This window comes from Armigeres subalbatus, chromosome 2 (genome assembly GCF_024139115.2).
Source record: "Armigeres subalbatus isolate Guangzhou_Male chromosome 2, GZ_Asu_2, whole genome shotgun sequence".
Taxonomy (NCBI): domain Eukaryota; kingdom Metazoa; phylum Arthropoda; class Insecta; order Diptera; family Culicidae; genus Armigeres; species Armigeres subalbatus.
Window position 1 is genome coordinate 187885611 of NC_085140.1, and position 22161 is coordinate 187907771.

General features: G+C 43.8%; 2 protein-coding genes across 2 annotated transcripts in view; both read right to left on the reverse strand.

Annotated features, from left to right (window-relative positions):
• The window catches only part of LOC134211398 (uncharacterized), a 368779-nt gene that overhangs the window by 299925 nt on the left and 46693 nt on the right, over positions 1-22161 (reverse strand). The gene's annotated exons all lie outside the window — the stretch shown is intronic.
• LOC134209437 (uncharacterized) lies at positions 369-3470 on the reverse strand. The gene has a single exon (XM_062685424.1). The coding sequence runs from the start codon at positions 3468-3470 to the stop codon at positions 369-371; it is 3102 nt and encodes a 1033-aa protein (XP_062541408.1).

Sequence of the window (22161 nt, forward strand, 5' to 3'; positions counted from 1 at the left end):
TGGATAGCTATTTCTGCCAATCATTTCCCGTGACGTTTACTCTTGACGTTGTCAGTTTATCATTCGCCCGGTTGATTTCAGGGATGAGCTAAACGGTTTTAGCCGATGGCGAGGGGTCTTGAATCGTTGTGCACATACCCGGACCCGTATTGCTTGAAGTTCTGTCTTCAGCCATACAATCTTCATCTAGCACGTCCAAGACCGCCAGCTTAGTTACTGGACGAAGAAATACGCCTGCCTTCGATTTCACATCCGCGCTCCGTATGCGCCCGTCTTTTCCAAGGTTCACCTTCACAACTACTCCTCGTTCCCAGCTGTTCCTTCTTGCCTCATCCACCACTATCACCAAATCTCCCACTCGTACGGGCTTAGTTTCCCGAACCACTTCGACTGCCTTGCAATGACCGGTAGATACTCGGTAACCCATCTTGTCCAAAACGGTCCAGCATTACGCGCACATGGTTCCAGTTGGCACGAAGCGTGGACTTCACGTCGACCGGATTAGCGACTGGCTGGCATACTCCATTCGAGCTAAGAAGCAGGAAATGATTAGGTGTCAGCGCTTCACTCTCTGCGGAATCCAAGGGTAGATATGTAAGCGGCCGTGTGTTTACGATGGATTCAGCTTCTGTCAATGCGGTTTGAAAGGTTTCATCATCAGGGTTTCTCGATGTCTCCATGGCTGCCAATGCCAGTTTCACTGAGCGTACTAACCGCTCCCATATACCTCCCATATGAGGAGCATAAGGCGGATTCATCTTCCACTGTGTGGCTGCGTTTGTGAAGGTTGAAGCCAACTCTTGATTCAGCTGAATTTCTTCGCGCAACTCCTTCCTTGCTCCTTGGAAATTTAGTCCTTGATCAGAGTATATCTCCAACGGTGCACCACGGCGAGCTATAAACCGACGAATGGCAAGTTTGCATGATTCGGTCGACAACGTAAAGGCTACCTCAAGGTGAATTGCCCTTGTTGTGAGGCAGGTAAATAATGCTGCCCATCTCTTCACGTTCGTGCGCCCTACTCGTACAGTTACGGGACCGAAGTAGTCCAACCCGGTAAAAGTGAACGCCCTGATATAGGGAGTTAAACGTGCTTCCGGGAGAGGGCTCATCCGAGGTGGTCGTGGAACTGCTTTGCGTACCTTACACAATGTACAGGACTTCGCTACTTTCCCCACAGCTACTCTTATCTCCGACACATGGAATCGTTGCCTGAGCTCATTCACGATGGTTTCATTGTTTGCGTGTGCAAACTTTCGGTGATATCCGTCGATAATCAGCATTGTTACGTAGTGGTCTTTCGGTAGTATCACCGGAAACTTTGCGTCATCTGCACCAATTCGCCCGTCCTTGCGGATCAATCCATCTGCTCCGATGAAAGGATTCAACTTGTAGATACGGCTTTTCTTCTCGATTTGTTTCGGATGATGCGACGAATCTTTCTGCAGCGCTTCAAGCACAGCAAATTCTTGCGGGTAGACCTCAAGTTGAACCAATTTCAACACCATAATCTCTGCTTCCTGCAACTCTTTACTGCAAAGATTCTTTGTAGTCAGGCACGGCAAGTTGTTTCTCTTTCCAAGACAGTTATTTAGGAATCGTCGAACATATCCCATGGCTTGCAACAATCGTTCCCATTTGGAAAAGCGCTCAAACTGCACCGTTCCGGTTACGCTGCATCGATGGATCGTTATTATATTCCGCATTTCTTCTGCTGTGCTCCATTCTTCTTCCTTATGACCTGGCCATTCTGCTTCATCTTGGTAGAGAAACGATGGTCCACGAAGCCACCGGGATTCTTCAGAGGCATCTGGACCATTACCCCATTTTGTTGCTTCGTCGGAAACATTCCATTTTGAGGGTACTTTCCTCCAATCGTTTACGTCGGTGGATTCCAAAATCTCTCCTACCCTGAACGCCACAAACTGGTGGAACCTTCGTTGATCCGCTCTGAGCCAGGCTAACACGGTGTTAGAATCAGTCCACAGTATTTTCCTTTTTATCCGAAGGGTATGACTTGACGCAATTGTCTTCATCAACCTTGTACCGATTACAGCTGCTTGGAGCTCAAGCCTTGGCACTGACAGTTGCTTAAGGGGCGCCACTTTGGTTTTGGACGCTACAAGAGTACACCGAACGGTTCCACGGTCCACAATCCGAAAATAAGCAGCTGCAGCGTGAGCAGCCATACTTGCGTCTACAAAAACGTGCAATTCTAGTGTTTTCAAGGCTTCTGGACCATATCCGGGAAAATAACATCTTTGTATTCGTACTTGCTCCAGGCTGTGTAGTGCCCGTACCCAACGACTCCACGACGCAAACAGTAACTCTGGAATTTTGTCGTCCCAAGTGCTGCCGGATCTCCAAACTTCTTGAACAAGAATTTTTCCGTGTATCACAAAGTTAGCTACCAATCCAAGAGGGTCGAAAATACTCATAACCAGGCTCAACAACTCTCTTTTGGTGGGATACGTATTCCCGTCCAGCAACCTCTTCAGATTTTCGCGGAACTGTATTGCGAACGTAAAGATGTCTTCGTGCGGCAACCAACTCAACCCCAATACTCTCTCAGTCCCAACGTCCTTGCCCATCACGAAATTTTTCGGAGTTTCTGACGGTTTTTCTCCGATTTGCTTCAACACATCCACACTATTGGACAACCAGTGTCGGAGTTCAAACCCGGCGTATTGATGTAACGTTTTGACTTCTCTTGCAAGCTCCACTGCTTCGTAGACGCTATCGACACTATCGAGATAGTCGTCCACATAGTGGTTCTCCAAAACCGCGGTTGCAGCTCGAGGAAACTCTCTGGACAATTCAACTGCATTTCTATTCTTCGCAAACTGCGCAGAACTTGGGGAGCACGTAGCTCCAAATATGGCGACGTCCATAACAAACACTTCCGTTTGCTCCGACGGATTTTTCCGCCACAGAAATCGTTGTGCCTGACGATCCTCCGGTCTGATAATCACTTGGTGGAACATCTCCTTGATATCCGCATTGATGGCCACCTCCCTCTGTCTAAATCGACAAAGTACCGTTGGTAAGGACTGTAGAAAATCCGGCCCTTTCAGCAGAACGGAATTCAGCGAAACTCCTTTTACCGTTGCTGCAGCGTCCCAGACAACTCGAACCTTTTCCGGCTTTTTAGGGTTTACTACTACACCCAATGGTAGATACCATGTCTGATTTTGCACGGTCTCTTTCAACTCCCGTTCTGTTGCTTTATGGGTGTAACCCTTGGACAGATAGTCATCAATTTGTTCCCTCACCTTGTCGTACAACGTTGGGTCCTTTGATAGTCGTCTTTCAAGGCACTGCAACCTCCGCTCCGCCATTGGTTTGCTGTCCGGAAACTCCACCAAGTCGTACCTCCACAACAGCCCTGTTTGAAACTTTCCCGACTCGGTCCGAACCGTGGTATCCTCCAATATTTTCCGTGCCCGTTTTTCGCTAGGTGATTCTACCATTTCGTTAGATTCTACACCAGAACCTTCGACAGTGAAAAACGATTTGACGAGCTCATGAAGGTCTTCATTCGTTGACCGATTGCATGCGTGCAGTACTCAGTGGACCAGTTTTAAATCCGATTCTCCAGACCTTCCGTACAGCAGCCATCCTAGACGAGTTTTCGCCGCCACAGGTTGACTTCCGCTTCCTTCACGAAGCTTCAACGTCGTCTTCAGCTTGGTGTTGTCCAGTCCAATTAATATTCCCGGAGTAGCATCATCATAACTTGCGATTGGGAGTCCTTTCAAATAAGGGAATTTTGTTTGAAGTTCTTCGAAGTCAATTGTTTGTCGTGGCAGATCTAAACTAGAGACAGTGTGGACATCTTTCATCATAAAACGATTGCCGTTGTTACCGGAAATCTCCAGCATCACTCTTCTTGATTCTTCTTCAGTACGCCTCACACCATTAGTCCACTGCATACAGAGAGGAAACACAGCTCCAGTGACCCCAAGTTTCTTGGCAATGGAGTCTTCTAATAACGTTGAATCGAACCGCCATCCAAGAAGGCAAAGGTATGCACCGATTTCCCATTGGCGTGAAGACTGACCGGAATGACGCGAAACAGGACTCTGTGCTGCATATGTTGATGCACCGTTACTACCCCTGTAGTCGAATTTGATACATTCTCACTCGAGCCATTTCCGACGTTTGGATTGCCGGGATGGAGGTATTTGTGGTGATTTTGTTGGCATCCATTTGTCCCACAACCAGCAGCTTTGCATGGCCACTTTCCATGAGGGTATAGACAACGTTTGCACAGATGTGCATCTTGCACGGCCTTCCAGCGTTCACCAAGTGTTTTCGCCTTGAAGATCGGACATTCTTTTGGTTTGTGCCCATGTACTTGACACACTGCACAGGGACGCACTTTAGGAGGATCCGTTGACTTTGAATCCATCACACTTTTACCCTACCGGTTACCTTTTCGGGATGACGTTGATCATTCCGACCACAAGATTCCGAACGAACTGAATTGACGAACGCCTTCCCTTTCTGTCGGTCCGCCTTGGTACTTTCTGTAACCCCACTTGATACACTGCTAGCTGCACTGATGATGACGTTCATGTAATTTGCAAACGCTCGAAGATCTGCTACCGCTATTGACTGCTTATGCATCGCCCACCCCAATTTGATATTGGCCGGCAGTTTGTCGACCAGCTCTTGGAGCAGAATCGGGTTGGCCAAATGCATTTGCTGCCCAGTTGACACTAGATGTGCACAGAGATTGCGAACTACCAAACCAAAGTTTACCAGAGAATCAAGTTTTTCTGGTTTCGGCGTGGGGGTACTCCTGACATCGTTTAACAGCGTGTTAATGATGATATCGGGACGGCCATACAGTGTGCTTAGTGTCGACATAATATCACCCACGTTCGAAGGGTGTAGCAAAAAACTGTTCACTGCTTTTCTTGCTTCACCTTTCAAACTGCGTTGCAAACGGAGGAGATTTTCTGCTTCGGTGTACCCGCACATCTGCGTTGAAGTATTGTAGCTACTCCAAAACAGGGGCCATTCCGCAGGATTGCCTCCGAACACTGGAAGCTCTTTTGGGACCACATGACGAGCTGCAAGCTGCTGAGCATTTGGACCCAGTTGTAAGTCCGGGTGCGCGGACGTAAACGACACTGCAGGCGCGTACGCATTCGATTGAACACCACTTATTGACGGTGGAATTTGATAAAATTGGGGAATTGTATTCGGAATAATTGGCACCTGATTCCCTGACTGTCCTATGTACCCACCCGAAGATGACATTGGCAAATAACTAGCTATATTATCTTGCATTTGGGGAATCTGATTATCTCCAACTAACCATTGATTTTGAACATAGTTTCGGTACATATTTGGCAAATTAGCAATCCCATAACCACTACCTACCCCCATTGGAGCTTGTACATGCTGACTGGCAGATGAAACATTCTCTTTCCCACCAAGATTCATACTGGTCATACGGGTCGAAACTGAAGTAGCATTTACCTGAGAGCACATCGGTTGTGTGTTTGCGTATTGTACCTCAGCTGGACGTCGACCGCTAGCTGAACTCGTTGGTGTTGAGTGGTGTGTTGGTGGTTGCCACATCGATGATATACCACTCGCTGGTAAACAAGACGGTGCGGCAGTGTGCGATACGATGGGCCGGCACGACGATGTTGATGTTACCGATGATATACCTTGCGCTTGTGGTGTGTAGGTTGCTAACGACGACTGTGGCAGAAATGAGTTCCCGTATGATGGCATGAAACTGACCGGCTGTGTAGTGGTCAGTGACGGCAACGAAAACGAAACCATCGACGCTGTTGTTGGTGAAATCACAAACATATTGTGTGCATCGACCGACGCAGGCGGCTTAGGAAACTGTTGCACGCTCGCCACCGTTGTGACTATTGGCATCACATTGTTCCCTTGCATGGTACTCTGTGCTATAGGTGGTCGTTGTGTAGTAGGATGCGAGATCGAGGCGTTTGCAGAATGGGATAATGGCAACGAAAGAGTAGCTAACATACTCGAAGTGACCGCAGAAGCTGAATGTGGATTCACTTGGCCTACTTCTTCAATAGTTGCTGTTGCCGTTCCTGGGGCAGAACTCGTGATTGGTTTCAGCTGCGATGTGAGTCCAGTGGGTTTGTTTCCAGAATTGGCACTCATGGTCACAGCCGGGTTACGGGTGATCCAATCCTCAACTTTCTCCGCTCCACGGTTGCAACGGCTACGAACGCTAACTGCATCTCCATCGTCATCCAATTGGGTATGAAGCAGGTCGTACTTTCGTTGGATGTATTCCTTCTCCAAGGCAAACATCTCCCTGATGGCCTTGTCTCTCCGTTCTCGTTCCAAACGCAACGTCATCTCCTGAATAGCTTGCTCCTGCTTTCCTCGCTCTTCTTGCATCTTCTCCTGTAGCCGCTTCTCCTCGGCTAGGCGTTGCACCTCCAACTGTATGCGTGCTTCCCGCATACTTGTTGAAGTCGATACTGTAGAGGCTGGTGGATCGGGAACAGAACACGCTGTGCATCTAAAGCTTCGGACTCTTAACCAGCAAACTCGTTATTGCTTTGAGTAGGCTTTAAGCTGAAATTGTTATTTATTGTAATTTCTTTTTGCATGATTAATTTTAAGCTAACTTACATTTGTTGTCTTCTACGTTAACTGTCCGTCTACTTGTAACAAAGGTAATTCGTGGTTGTGAATGTCCCTATTAAGTTAAGTATTACAATTAAGATCAAATTCATAATTTTAAGCATCAAAGTACTTACTTGTAATATTAGGAACAAATTCTAGTTTACCACTTTAGAATATAAGATTTTAAGATAACTTTAACTTTAGAATAATTGATTTAGGTTTAGCGAATCGAATCTTCTCTTTTGACTATTATTCTTCGTATTGGATAGCTATTTCTGCCAATCATTTCCCGTGACGTTTACTCTTGACGTTGTCAGTTTATCATTCGCCCGGTTGATTTCAGGGATGAGCTAAACGGTTTTAGCCGATGGCGAGGGGTCTTGAATCGTTGTGCACACCGCCTCTTTTTACATCCTTACGAATCAGAGCAAATTTCGTTTCCAATATTCCAGGAAGCCCCTATTCGCAGCAGCAATACGTCTTTTCACTTCACAGGAAACGTTATTGTTACATGTCACATGTCATGTGTTCAAAGATAAACAAATTCTTCCCCATCAAGGTCAACCTTTATCTTTACCCGCAACCATGTACTCAGTCTTGGTAGAGTCGATGATTTAGCCTTCACCGGCTTCCTCTTGATTAGGGCAAAAGCCTCCACTACTGCCCTGCGATCGAATGTAGTCAATGTCGTCCGCAAAGATCAGGGGCATATGCGACCATGTGATGATAGTGTCATTCTTCTGCACACCAGATCTCCTGATCACCCCCTCGAGTGCAATATCTATATACATAAAAATGAATTTCCGACTGTCTGAACCTTATAGACTCCGAAACTACTGAACCGATCGGCGTGAAAATTTGTATGCAGAGGTTTACATACAAATGAAACAGAAATTTCTGCATAACTCGAGATCTAAGCAGAAAATAAATTAATTTTAGGCGAAACTAAGTTCGTCGGGTCTGCTAGTTTACAATAAATTTGAAAGCGTATCACTCTGCTTCAATCTCTCTACGGTCACAAACGTGGTTGATACGTCGTCTGCAACCCGAATACTTCGAGTCATCATGCGTTGCACGTATTATAGTAATCAGTTTCGCCGGAGAACCATGTTCAGACATTATCTGCCACAGCTAATTTCTTTTCACTGAATCGTACGCTGCTTTGAAATCAATAGACAGATGGTGAGTCTGCAAGTTGTACTCCCGAAATTAATAAGGGTCATCTTCAGGCTGAACGTCTCATCCGTTGTTGATCAGCCAGACAGGTAGATTTTGAAACTGGAACGAAGAAACTGATAAGACTAGCCAGTTTCTTTATCTACTGAGGGAGCGCATTTAGTTACAGTTTTTTTTTCACACAGATTATCAGTGGATTCAAAATGCAAGTCTATGTAGAGAAGGGGGATGTCTCTTTTTACTTTGTTACAAAAAAAATTGTTCACGATTACGCAACTGTTGAAAACAAAATGTAAGAAATGACGATTGCTTCGGGAATTCCGGTATTCCAGGAGGACTTCTTGGTGGCCACTCGGGATCAATGAATGATATTCGCAATCTCGCGCTTAGAATCATAAGGGCGTAACTGTTTTGATCGATTTATCTTCGACGAGTTCATGGTTGTAATGAAGGATGATTGCATCTTCTACCTGAAGTAAATATAAAATCGATGGAGAGAAATCGATCAATATAGCTCCTCCCCTATGATTTTAAGTGCGAGCAAAGACTGCTTCTATACTGCTATTACAAAAAATTTTCGTAAGTTTCTAGAACGAACTGCAATAATTGACCACTGCTCTAGATGTCCCTGCACTTCTGGAGCACCATTTGGGGACCACCAGGTAGCCCTTGCATTAATTTTGCTCTCACAACAAATGACGAATTTCAAGAATTAACCACTGCTCCGGATGATTCGGAGCTTCCCAAGGATAACTTAGTGTCCACCTGGAATCAATTGATGGCCCTGGACATTACTTTACAACGGATTGTTTATAAAAAAAGGCGCAAATTTCTAGAACAAACTTTCGTAGTATCAGATAGAGGCCACCTAGAATCGAAGAGTAGTGCATGTATTGGTTTTGATGTGACAATGTTAAAACAAACGGTTTATGAAAAGTCACATCTGTCTAGAAGAATTTCTGGAATCGATCATATCTCTGAGTGTCCGGAATCTTATGGTGGGTCTCCTGCTGGTCACCCGGCGTCAATGAGTGGTCCTTGCATTGATTTTGCACTCACATTGCTAGATAAATTGATTTAAAACAAAATGCGGCTCTGAAAATGTTTATGAACATTCCTGACTCCTCAGGGAACCTATTCCGGAATTGGCAATCCGGGGTGAACTTGTTTGATGAACCCAAATAGATCAGAAATAAACGCTTGAGACAATTTCAAGAAGTTTGACACCCATATTGTTGGGGTTCCAATGAGAAATGTTTTTGGTCAACCCCGGCTCCCGGGGAACCTGTTCCAGAATGGCCACTCCGGAGTCAACTTGTCTGGTGAGCCTAGGATCATGAAGGACATACGCAAGAGTTAATTTCATGAAGTTTGATACCCATATTGTTGATGTTCCATTGAACATTGTTCATGGCCACATATGACCTCTCGAGGAACCTGTTCTGGAATGGCCAATCGAAAGTCTGCACTTCTGATGGACTCAAATCGATAAAAATCAATCTACTGATGAAATTTCAAGAAGTTTGATACCCATATAGCTGATTAGCTACCGAAATCCACGATCAGTATCATTTATGCAGGACATGTTCCTGGAAATCCGGATTTTCCAGGAATCGAATTGACTGGATCGGTTCATCCTGATAACATCTTGATAGAAGAGAAAATTCTGAATCGAATAAGCCCAAAATTGTTGAAATCGGTTGTGAATTTCCAGAGATATAAGCATTTTAGTTTCGTGGGTACCCGGGTACCCTGCCGGCCTGTTAAGGGTGTTTTTTCTGCCGGTCACACAACGGTTAAACAAGCCTATAAACACGAACAAGTCTAACATACCTCTGTTCCTCAGTCGCTTGACAGATCATAGCAGCCATCATACGAGATACACATTCGAAGTCAGTAAATCCTACCTTCCTCACGAGGTGAGTCGCGATTGTAAGCAATGCAAACGTGATGGTTGCTTTATATGTGCGATGTTGAGGTGCACAGACGTTACTGTGAAATCGTTAGTCCCAAGATGCAGGCAAGTGTCGACACTGTCATTTATCTTTTTCAAGGAAGGAGTCAATTTAGCATTGAATTCGAAAGCTATGGATCTTTTGTCATCGTCACAGGGGACAAGTTCTTTGACGATAATACCTTTAATCATACTTTTTGAAATCCATCTCAGACAATGAATCATCATTGTCATCAGCATTTAAAAGCCTCCTTCTCTTCTACTGACGCCTATGTTCTTCCTCATTCCGCTACCATTTGTTTTCCGCTCACCGTCTACTACATAAACGAAGAGGAACAAAAACAAGCACTCTCTCAATTCACTGCTGTCCTGTGATTTTCACAGCTACATGGATTCATACCGCAAGCATGTCCATATAAAACGTCCGTATTTAAAAAACGATGGTAGATGGACAGAGCCGTAGCGTGTTTTTTTTTTTTTCAAAATCAACCTTTGTTTGCTTTATGAATTCCTTAGGGGGGCAGCAGGGACTACGTCTAAGGGCATGACGATCCCTCCACAGGCCAGCTGTTAGTTGTGGGGCTTGCCTAGGATGTGGTGGGGTTTGACAGTGGGCCCACCATCATGTATCCGCAAGTAGGCCCCACCAAAACGACCGTGTGCCGCTCAAAGCGCACAAGCCCAAGTCCTGGTGTTAGGTGGGACGCTAAACAGCCCTGACACGACGGCCTTCCGACGAGATAGGAGGTTTGCGCAGGCCCAAAAAGTCGCCTAGAAAACCAATAATTACGAACAATATAAGAGATAATGCGATTCGATATAATCGGCAAAGACCTCTGCGACAAATAAAGGATCACGATTGGAAGCTTGGAACATGGAACTGCAAGTCGCTAGGTTTCGCAGGTTGCGACAGGAAGATCTACGATGAATTACATCCCCGCAACTTCGACGTTGTGGCAATGCAGAGGATTTGCTGGACAGGACAGAAAGTGTGGAAAAGCGGGCATCGAGCGGCTACCTTTTACCAAAACTGTGGCACCACCAACGAGCTGGGAACCGCCTTCATAGTGCTGGGTAAGATGCGCCATCGTGTGATTGGGTGGCAGCCAATCAACGCAAGGATGTGCAAGCTGAGGATTAAAGGCCGTTTCTTCAACTATAGCATCATCAACGTGCACTGCCCACACGAAGGGAGACCCGACGACGAGAAAGAAGCGTTCTACGCACTGCTGGAGCAGACATACGATGGATGCCCACTGCGGGACGTCAAAATCGTCATCGGTGACATGAACGCACAGGTAGGAAGGGAGGAAATGTATAGACCGGTCATCGGACCGGATAGTCTGCACACCGTATCGAATGACAACGGCCAACGATGCATAAACTTCGCAGCCTCCCGCGGAATGGTAGTCCGAAGCACCTTCTTTCCCCGCAAAAATATCTACAAGGCCACATGCTGATCATCCAACCAAGAAACGCAAAACCAAATCGACCACGTTCTAATCAACGGTAAATTCTTCTCCGACATCACGAACGTCCGCACTTACCGCAGTGCGAATATTGAATCCGACCACTACCTCGTTGCAGTATACCTGCGCTCAAAACTCTCGACGGTGTACAACACCCGGCGAAGTCGGACGCCGCGGCTTAACATTGGGCGTCTACAAGACGGTAGACTAGCCCAAGAATACGCGCAACAGCTGGAAGTGGCACTCCCAACGGAAGAGCAGCTAGGCGTAGCGTCTCTTGAAGATGGCTGGAGAGATATTCGGTCCGCCATTGGTAACACCACAACCGCTGCACTTGGTACGGTGCCCCCGGATCAGAGGAACGGCTGGTATGCCGGCGAATGTGAGCAGTTAGTAGAAGAGAAGAGGGCGCACGAGGGCGAACGAGGCACGATATAAACGGGCGTGGAACAGACAAAACTCGATTTTCCGGAGGAAAAAGCGCCAGCAGGAAGATCGAGACCGTGAAGATACGGAGCAACTGTACCGCGCTAATAATACAAGACAGTTCTATGAGAAGTTAAACCGTTCACGTAAGGGCCATATGCTACAGCCTGATATGTGTAAGGACATAAACGGGAACCTTATTACGAACGAGCTTGAGGTGATCCAATAGTGGTGGCAGCTCTACGAAGAACACCTGAATGGCGGAGTGGCAAACGAAGATGGCGGTATGGTGATGGACCTGGGAAAACGCGCGCAGGACATAATTTTACCGGCTCCGGATCTCCAGGAAATCCAGGAGATTGGCCGGCTGAAAAACAACAAAGCCCCTGGAGTTGACCAACTACCAGGAGAGCTATTAACACGGTGGTGAGGCACTGGCTAGAACGCTGCACTGGGTCATTACCAAGATTCGGGAGGAGGAAGTTTTGCCGCAGGAGTGGATGGAAGGTGTCGTGTGTCCCATCTACAAATAGGGCGATAAGCTGGATTGTAGCAACTACCGCTCAATCACATTGCTGAATGCCGCCTACAAGGTACTCTCCCAAATTTTATGCCGTTGACTAGCACCAATTGCAAGGGAGTTTGTGGGGCAGTGCCAGGCGGGTTTTATGGGCGAACGCTCTACCACGGACCAGGTATTCGCCTTCGTCATTCGCCAGGTACTGCAGAAATGCCGCGAATACAACATGTCCACACATCATCTATTCATCGACTACAATGCCGCATATGGTACAATCGATCGGGACCAGCTATGAGGGAACGTCCACAAATTACGTAACGCTTAGAGGGGAGGGAGGTAGCGTCTCTTGAAGATGGCTGGAGAGATATTCGGTCCGCCATTGGTAGCACCACAACCGCTGCACTTGGTACGGTGCCCCCGGATCAGAGGAACGGCTGGTATGCCGGCGAATGTGAGCAGTTAGTAGAAGAGAAGAGGGCGCACGAGGGCGAACGAGGCACGATATAAACGGGCGTGGAACAGACAAAACTCGATTTTCCGGAGGAAAAAGCGCCAGCAGGAAGATCGAGACCGTGAAGATACGGAGCAACTGTACCGCGCTAATAATACAAGACAGTTCTATGAGAAGTTAAACCGTTCACGTAAGGGCCATATGCTACAGCCTGATATGTGTAAGGACATAAACGGGAACCTTATTACGAACGAGCTTGAGGTGATCCAATAGTGGTGGCAGCTCTACGAAGAACACCTGAATGGCGGAGTGGCAAACGAAGATGGCGGTATGGTGATGGACCTGGGAAAACGCGCGCAGGACATAATTTTACCGGCTCCGGATGTCCAGGAAATCCAGGAGATTGAGCGGCTGAAAAACAACAAAGCCCCTGCAGTTGGCCAATTACCCGGAGAGCTGTTTGGACATGGTAGTGAATCACTGGCTAGAGCGTTGCACTGGGTAATTACCAAGATTTGGGAAAGAGAGGTTCTGCCGCAGGAGTGGATGGGAGGTTTCGTGTGTCCCCTCTACAAAAAGGGCGATAAGCAGGATTGTAGCAACTACCGCTCAATCACAATGCTGAATGCCGCCTACAAGGTACTCTCCCAAATTTAATGCCGCCGACTAACACCAATTGCAAGGGAGTTCGTGGGGCAGTACCAGGCGGGTTTTATGGGCGAACGCTCTACCACGGACCAGGTGTTCGCCTTCGCCATTCGCCAAGTACTGCAGAAATGCCGCGTATTCAACATGTCCACACATCATCTATTCATCGACTATAAAGCCGCATATGATACAATCGATCGGGACCAGCTATGAGGGAACGTCCACAAATTACGTAACGCTTAGAGGGGGAGGGGGTTGAGGTAAGTGTGACGATCCATATAAAATTTTCAGATGCTTCTTACAAAAAGTGTGACGTAGGGGGGAGGGGGGGTTGAAAAAGTCCATTTTTTGCGTTACGTAATTAATGGATCTTTCCTGACAGCCAATGTACGAACACGGATTTCCGGATAAACTGACACGGTTGATCAAAGCGACGATGGATTGGGTGATGTGCGTAGTTCGAGTTTCAGGAGCATTCTTGAGTCCCTTCGAAACCCGCAAAGGGTTACGGTTAGGGAATGGTCTTTCGTGTCTGCTATTCAACATCGCTTTGGAAGGGATAATACGAAGAGCAGGGATTAACACGAGTGGTACAATTTTCAATAAGTCCGTTCAGCTATTTGGCTTCGCCGACGACATAGATATTAAGGCACGTAACTTTGAGAAGCTGGAGGAAGCCTACATAAGACTGAAGAGGGAAGCCAAGCGGATCGGACTAGTCATCAATACGTCGAAGACGATGTACATGATATGAAGAGGTTTAAGAGAAGACAATGTGAGCCAACCACCGCGAGTTTGCATCGGTGGTAACGAAATCAAGGAAGGTAGAAGAATTTGTGTACTTGGGCTCAGTGGTGACTGCCGAAAATAATACCAACAGAGAAATTTGGGGACGCATAGTGGCTGGAAATCGTACGTACTTTGGACTCCGCAAGACGCTCCGATCGAATAGAGTTCGCCGCCGTACCAAACTGACAATCTACAAAACGCTCATTAGACCGGTAGTCCTCTACGGACACGAGACCTAGACGATGGATGCTCGTGGAGGACCAACGCTCACTTGGAGTGTTCGAAAGGAAAGTGCTGCGTACCATCTATGGTGGGGTGCAGATGGCGGACGTTACGTGGAGGAGTTGAATGAACCACGAGTTGCATGAGCCGAATTAAGAAGACTCCCATATACCGCACAGGCCACTTCGGCCTTAGTTTGAATAAATAAATAAATTTATGAATTCCTTAAGCCTATATAACTTGCATGTATTCCAATAGGTTCAAGGATTATAAAAAAGCCAGAACATTTCTAAAAATCCCTTTTTGAAAGATGAAATAAACCCACGCGAATAAAAAAACTAAATCCAGTAGTGGGTGTGTTACCGACACAAAATCCAGACTTCCTTGTCGTAATTCACGCACTAGCGGATCTAGCTAGGCCAATAAAATCCATCTCTCAAGTGTGCCGGTCAGTGGTTGGATCACTTTCGGACGTAGTCGCAACAAGAAGAACCCTACTTTGGAGTTGATTGAATGATCTTCGGAATCGCCATTAGTCCTTGTTCGGTGGTTTGAAAGAACTACTGGACTACTGGACTACTGGAAGGTAGAGTGTTTTTCGACTGGATAAAATGTAATACTCGGAAGTAAGCTCCATCAGTCTCAAGAATCAGGACGATGTTTTTTTTACTTGCCCGACGTTTCGGCAGATGAGTAGTAGCCTTTTTGAAGGTTCGTATAGTCTGTCGTCTATCGTAAATAATTATAAACCACTTTCGATCAGTGGTGGAAAGGGTGCTTTCATGCTTGCTTTTTGTAAAATTTTGGTGATTTTAAGATTTGGGATGTCTTTAGAGAAGTACCTCGATTTAAGCGTTACCAAGGATAGACCCAAAAGAAAAAAAAACAAATTTAAAATATTTGTTTATTTGTTTATTTGTTTCAATCCAACTGACAAATGATAGTCTTATTGTATCATTATATAACTAATTGAATACACTAAATCTTTTACATCGAATCATCACACCTAATTATATAAACCAACATTGGAAAACAATTATTAACATCAAAATTTTAAGCTATTACATATTCAAATAACAGTATCACATCAATTTAAAAAGACATACATCATCATGTAAAACATTATTTCTATTCCGCTTTCTATACACTAAACTTTTGGGAATCCGGTTTCCATGTTCTAACGCGTAAGCTTACAAATTCTCTGAACTTTATGCCGGATGGCCACGTAGATGAATTCAAAGATATAGATTTCCATCGGACGTTTAAAACTATTTTGAATGAGGTATAATCAAGACTTTTCACATCAACCCATCTTGGCACTAATTTGAAAACGTTAACTATTTCATCGTTTGCAATTCCGATAGATTTGCGAACCATCCTATCGATTTCTTGTTCGGTAACGAATTTATCTATATTTGTTAAAAATAATGAAAACGTTTCTTTCTCCAAGTCAGATTCTATTGAACAACTCTCTTCAGGATTGCAATGCGTTTGGGATAAAGTGTTATTCCCATCTAGTAGTTTTGTGGATGAGATTGGCGTTGATGAAACCATTGTAGAATTGAGGAGGGACTTCGACGTTATAGATGATAAGGTGCTTACGATGCCATTGATCTGCGACTTTATTCCCGCTAATTCAGATTCAATCGATTATGAGCATTCAGGCTGAGGTTTACCCAACGAAGCAGTACGCATTTTGTAAAAATGATCCAAGCACAGATCGCACATCCACAGAATGTTGTTGTTTACTAAGCACTCTGTAAGTCCAACACAATCGGCGTGGTAGCATTTACTGCATTCCTCTTCACACACAACGAAAGATTCGCTCCTAGCATCGACGGACCAACCACATTTGCCACACTCCATTATTGTTTAAAATAATAAACAGTGAACACAATCTTCAATCCAACAACTAAACCGATTATATTCTGATTTTCATAGATTTATTGGAATGTCTTTCACGATACCAATGCTTGCATAACGTAACAAAGTTTTTTCACAAAAGAATATTTCAGAAGCAGGCAAGGATTCAACGGAAAAACTTATGAGGAAGAGGGAAATAGTTTAGCGATATTTCACTCGCGTGCGCGTGCCAGAGGAGATGAAAATATCATCGAATAGTGAACGCTATTGTATGTTTTTTCACCTTTATACAACTGTCTGGTCTAAAGGGATCGAAAACTTCACAGGATCAAATGTGATCGTTATGGTCCGAATTTTTCTCAAATTAAAACAAATTCCCTATCACTACATCCGAGTGTCTATTATTTGGAAACGGCTTAGATTGCTTAGTCACGAACAAAAATTATACGCGTTTTTTACAGTCTAGTCTGTGTTTTGCCTTTGGCGTGTTGAAGTCCCCATCTAGGGCTTCTTCCCCAGAAACTTGTTCCAATCTTCTTTTCATTTATATTTCCTGTTCCTTTCTATTTTTCACTTCCTTTTTTGTCAGGTAAATGATAAAAAATAGTCAGTGAAGATGCTCCCTGAGCCTACGTTCTGTTACCTGTATCAGTTATTGACGGGAAAAGGCCTTTTGAAAATTAGTCAAACGGTTGATTGCGGATGTAGTCTCCGAGGGAAACGTCTGTCAAAAGCTTGAATCTCAAACACTTTGAACTGATAAATTTGAGAATATTCCAAGGTCTTTTACACGGTTTGATTTTAGCCGATTGAGATCCTCAGGATCAATTACCAAAAAATCACAAAAAATCGAAGAAAATTCAAGTGATATTCATCCAACCGTGTAAAAAAAACCTTGATGAGATTGTTCATAATTTCCTATAGTTCAATTATGGATTTCGGCGCCCCCTTAAGGCCTGGCGCCTTTGGCGGGGGCCAACCTGGCCAACCACACGCTACGGCGCTGTAGTTGGACACTCGGTGTCTTCAGCAAAAAATTGTAATAAATTACATTACAACTTTGCCGAAGACACCGTATTGAAAAATCAAAATCGGTAATTAAAAAAGTTAAAACGCCAGCTGTGGCGAAAATTGGAACTAGAACTTTTCGTAATTTTTGTAAAATTTATTCCCAGACACTGATGCAAAAAACAACACCTTAAAGTGGTAAAAAAGATCACGATTTTTCCAAAACGTAGGGTATCTGTCCCTATATCAATAACAATAAGGCAATGTGCACATGAAATGCTTTGATTTCTCACCCAATAATCAAGAAACATGAGGATAATTATGCTCGGCTCATGTAATTTTTAATTGAAAACAATTTGGTAACTTCAAAAATGAAATTTTCATCACATTATAGAAGTATTTAGCTGAAAAACATCATCCCCGCCATGCACCTATTTCAATAACATTCAAAAACAGTTAATCCTATGCCTGTACCTATATCAATAATACTGTTTCCAACATAAAATACGCACACTATTACATGTGTGTATACGTAACGATATGATTGCAGTGATGCCGAATTCTACAATGTTTTGTATTTGAGTTGAAATATAATTACAAAATTGCTGTTTTTGTTGCAGTTTTCCATCTTATCAGTTAAATTTTGTGTTTGTCATAACTTATCTTTTCGATATAATTTATTTTACAAACATAAGAGTTGAATTTCACAGTGAAAGTTCATTCAAGCGCTTTGAAATAAAAATCTAGGTCGGCAACCCTTGAGAGTACTGCAAACCATGTAAACAGTTTGGAATGCGAACAAGGATTTTTTTTTTTTTTTTTTTTTTTTTTTGTTGGGGCGTAGAACCGCTGCGTCCATTGAGTTGAACTTTTGTGGTATACCCCTGATTACTCTTAACTATCTATTCGCATCTTGTAGGTTGATCACCCTTTGTCAAGTAAACAACCTAAGACGCGTCTTTTCCCAGTCCGGTATAATTGAGTTAATAAAACCCACTACCTTTCCAGGATTTGCAGTCCAAATATCTCCTGGTTGCATAAAGCCACTATTTAGAAATTTAGATCTACCCTTGTACAATGCATCGCAACTGCAAAGCAGATGTTCCGAGGTTTCACGTTCCATGTTACAGAAACGACAGATATCACTCTGAATCTGGCCAATATTTTTCAAGTGATATCTGCTCGGGCAGTGTCCGGTTATTAGGCCAGTGAAGGTGCAAAGAGCTCTCTTGCTGAGCTCCAAGAGCTTTTCGGTTACTTTAACATTGGGAACTATAAATCTCTTTGATTGAGCACACTTTTCGGCAACCAACCAGTTGGTCACCAACCTTTGTGCTTCCCAGGATTTCAATTCCATTTTTATAGTACAGTATGATATACCGCAGAAAGGTTCTGGGCCAATAAACTGTGTGTTTGAACCTCGTTTTGCAAGCTCGTCTGCCTTTTCATTACCTTCAATGCCACAGTGTCCTGGAACCCAGTACAGATTTACGGAGTTCTCTTGGCACACTTTTCGCAATGAAAGAATGCAGTCCCAGACAAGTTTTGATGTACATTTAAAGCTACTCAATGCTTTGAGTGCCGCTTGACTATCTGTGAAGATACAAATATTTGCATATCTATATTTCTTCTCTACACAGATATTAGCACATTTCATTATAGCAAAAATCTCCGCTTGGAACACCGTTGGATAGTTTCCCATTGCCACTGAGATCGATATCCCAGGGCCGAAAATTCCTGCTCCCGTTTTTGTTCCTATTTTTGAGCCATCTGTGTAGAATTTTATGGAACCGTCCCGAACAGTGGGACCTCCGACTTCCCAGTCCATACGTGATGGCTCACGTATGTAATAAGGAATGTCATAGTTCTCCACAGGTTTCATCCAGTCTCCACTCATATTCATCACTGGCCCATATTGAAAATTTTGTGAGATACTCAAGTGGCCCACTAAATCGCCTGGCTTGAATAACTTCAATCGTTTAAGTTTTTGCATATTCTTTTCCGCTTCTAACTGCACGAATTCATACAATGGTAGCAGATTTAGAATTGCGTCTAACGACTTTGAAGGGGTTCTATGCATCGCTCCCGTTATAGCAATGGACACTAACCTTTGCAGTTTTGTCAGCATCTTCTGTGCGGTAGCCTCTTTTGTTTTTGGCCACCTTACTAGAGCAGCATATGTCAGTTATGGACGAATAATGGAATTATAAGTCCATTTTATAATTTATGGTCTTAAGCCCCATTTTCATCCAAATGTTTTAGAGCATATCCAGAAGGCACTATCGCACACTCAATATGAGCATTCCAGTTTAGTTTAGAATCCAGAATGACTCCCAGGTATTTGACCTGTTCACTAAACTGAATTTCTAGTCCTCCAAGCTTTAGAGCTTTTAGATCAAGTTTCCTTTTCCTAGTGAATGGTACTATTACAAATTGTGACGGATTAATGCTAAGGCCTTCCTGAATACACCACGATTGGGTAAAATTTAGAGCCCATTGCATTCTTTCAGAAATGATATTGTCGAATTTCCCCTTCACTATGATGACAATATCGTCAGCAAAGCCTACAACCTCGAAACCTTTTTCTTCTAAGCTTCCTAGAAGATCGTCTACAACTAAGGACCACATTAGTGGTGAGAGGTCCCCTGGAGGGCAACCTTTTGTTGTCCATACTGTGATAGACGAACTTCCCAGCTCCGAAGAGATTTCTCTTTTGCAAGCATGGTGTGAATCCATTTGATAATGTTCGTGTCGAAGTTTCTTTTCTTCATGGCACGATCCATTGACGAATAAGAAGCGTTATCGAAAGCTCCTTCAATGTCCAAGAAAGAACAAAGTGCTATTTCTTTTACCGAAAGCGCTTTTTCCACCTTAGATACCACTGTATGAAGTGCCGTAATAGTTGACTTACCGGACTGGTAAGCAAACTGGAACTTAGACAGTGGATGTTTAATCATGTAATTTGAGTTGATATAATCACTCAACACCTTTTCCATAGTTTTCAACAGAACTGATGAAAGACTAATGGGCCTGAATGATTTAGGATGCGTCTTATCTCGCTTTCCTACTTTTGGTATGAAAATAACTTTTACTTTCCTCCATGAAGATGGAATATAATTGAGTCTTAGACTTGCCTTGAAAATCTCAATTAACGGCGGAATCAGCACTGATTCTCCGTTTTGAAGCATTGCTGGAATTATTCCGTCCGGTCCGGCAGATTTATAAGGCTCAAAAGATCTCACTGCATTATCTACCCTGACTTTCGTAAAGATATCGTCAGCCAAGGCTTGTGCAACATTTTTCCCATCATCAGACATTTTAGTTGGCGGACAAGGATAATTGAGACATTGTTCGAAATAAACCTATATCAAACTATAGGAAATCGCATTGGTTTTTAAAATATTATTATATTCATAGTGAAAATGTGATGTGCTTTATGTGCTGTGAAGTGAATTTTGAAGGGATAGAATTTTTTTAGCTTGAAATTGAGTGGAAAACAACGGCGTGAAAACAGATGAATCTGCTAGTAGCAATCGAGCAGTGCATCAAACCATCAGTTCAGAGGTAGGAAAATGAAAATAAAAGTGCTTTATAATTTTATCTTTTAATAATTTGATACTTGTGAATTAAAACATTACATAAAAAAATTGAATAATATTCCAAGCATTCAAGAATGTGTTCCATCCATTATTGTGTACATACGATGTGAGAAATTGTAAATAAATTGATTTTTTATTTGGTTTATCGACGGTTGGGATTAATATACGGGCTGTTATTAATATGGGAACAGATACCCTACCACTGTGCAATGCTAGGATAACTGCATTGCACTAGACGTGCTTGTCAAATAGTGATGGGATGACAATGTGATTGTTTTTTTTAATGACAATCTTTACCAATTTGTCAATGTCCCGCTGAGAACCCGAAGTATGTCTACAAGACTCCAACCGTCATAGTGGAAGCTACGCATATTATGGAACCGTCAACGCATTTATTTTCTCTTACTTTGTAATGTTGATCATAGACATCTTTGATTACTGTTAGCAATCTGACCATTGAGCAATATACAAAGTAGGCCATAGCAGTGCTCATGCTAATTCATAAAGAGTCCTGATGCATGTTATCAGCAACAAAGCCTTGCAATAAGACGTGTTCGTACAATTCCATTTAATTCCACCACTTGATTGTACCTTTGACAGATACGTATTTCGACCTCAACTGTGAGGCCGTCTTCAGTGTCTCGTACTTGACTCGACTGTGAAGACATTCCACTAAAAGCTCGAAATAGTTTTCTTATCAACAAAGCCTTGTTCGAATCAACATCATTGTTAGTCAACTATAGCGACCTTCGAAGTGAATAATTGCATCGATTGATCGCTACTGAGTATTTTAGCTCGCTCGCCGCACCAAAGTAATAAACCGCAATGCATGGCACGACTCTGCAGTCCGAGCCACATCATATTATGTGACATTATTTCGATTCTTTGAATTGGTTTCCCCATCCAATGGTAATCTCCCCTCATCGGTTCGTTGTTATTCCACGATGAAGCGCATTTTTGTGTTTGGCGGCGGTCGAGATGACGAATCGCGATAATGTTCCAAATTCCTCCGAATTTTCGGCAGCATTCTGCACCGCGGCGCGACTGACTCGACGAATGATGATGACGCTGCACGAAAACAAAGCTTTGCTTTCAGTAACCGAATTAAATATTTGAAACATGGAACACGGACGTGTGAATCTGCCCCGTTCGGGAACGAGATAAGACCCGACAGATTCGCATGAACGAAAAAGACAGGCAACAAATTCTCCGGATGATGACACTCTTCCTGCGCTATTTGATTCGAATTGTTGCTTCTGTAAGCAGCTGGGCGCTGTTATCAGTTCCCCGGAGATGGCGATGATGGTGGTACTGCTGCTTTGGGGTGATGTTTGGGTTTATTTTCGGCCGCGATGACGAGGACGATGGCGCGACTGTAAACGTGATTCGAATGACAATCGATG

Excerpts from the sequence above, each read along its gene's own strand:
- LOC134209437 (XM_062685424.1), bottom strand. The coding sequence starts at position 3,470 with ATGGTAGAATCACCTAGCGAAAAACGGGCACGGAAAATATTGGAGGAT.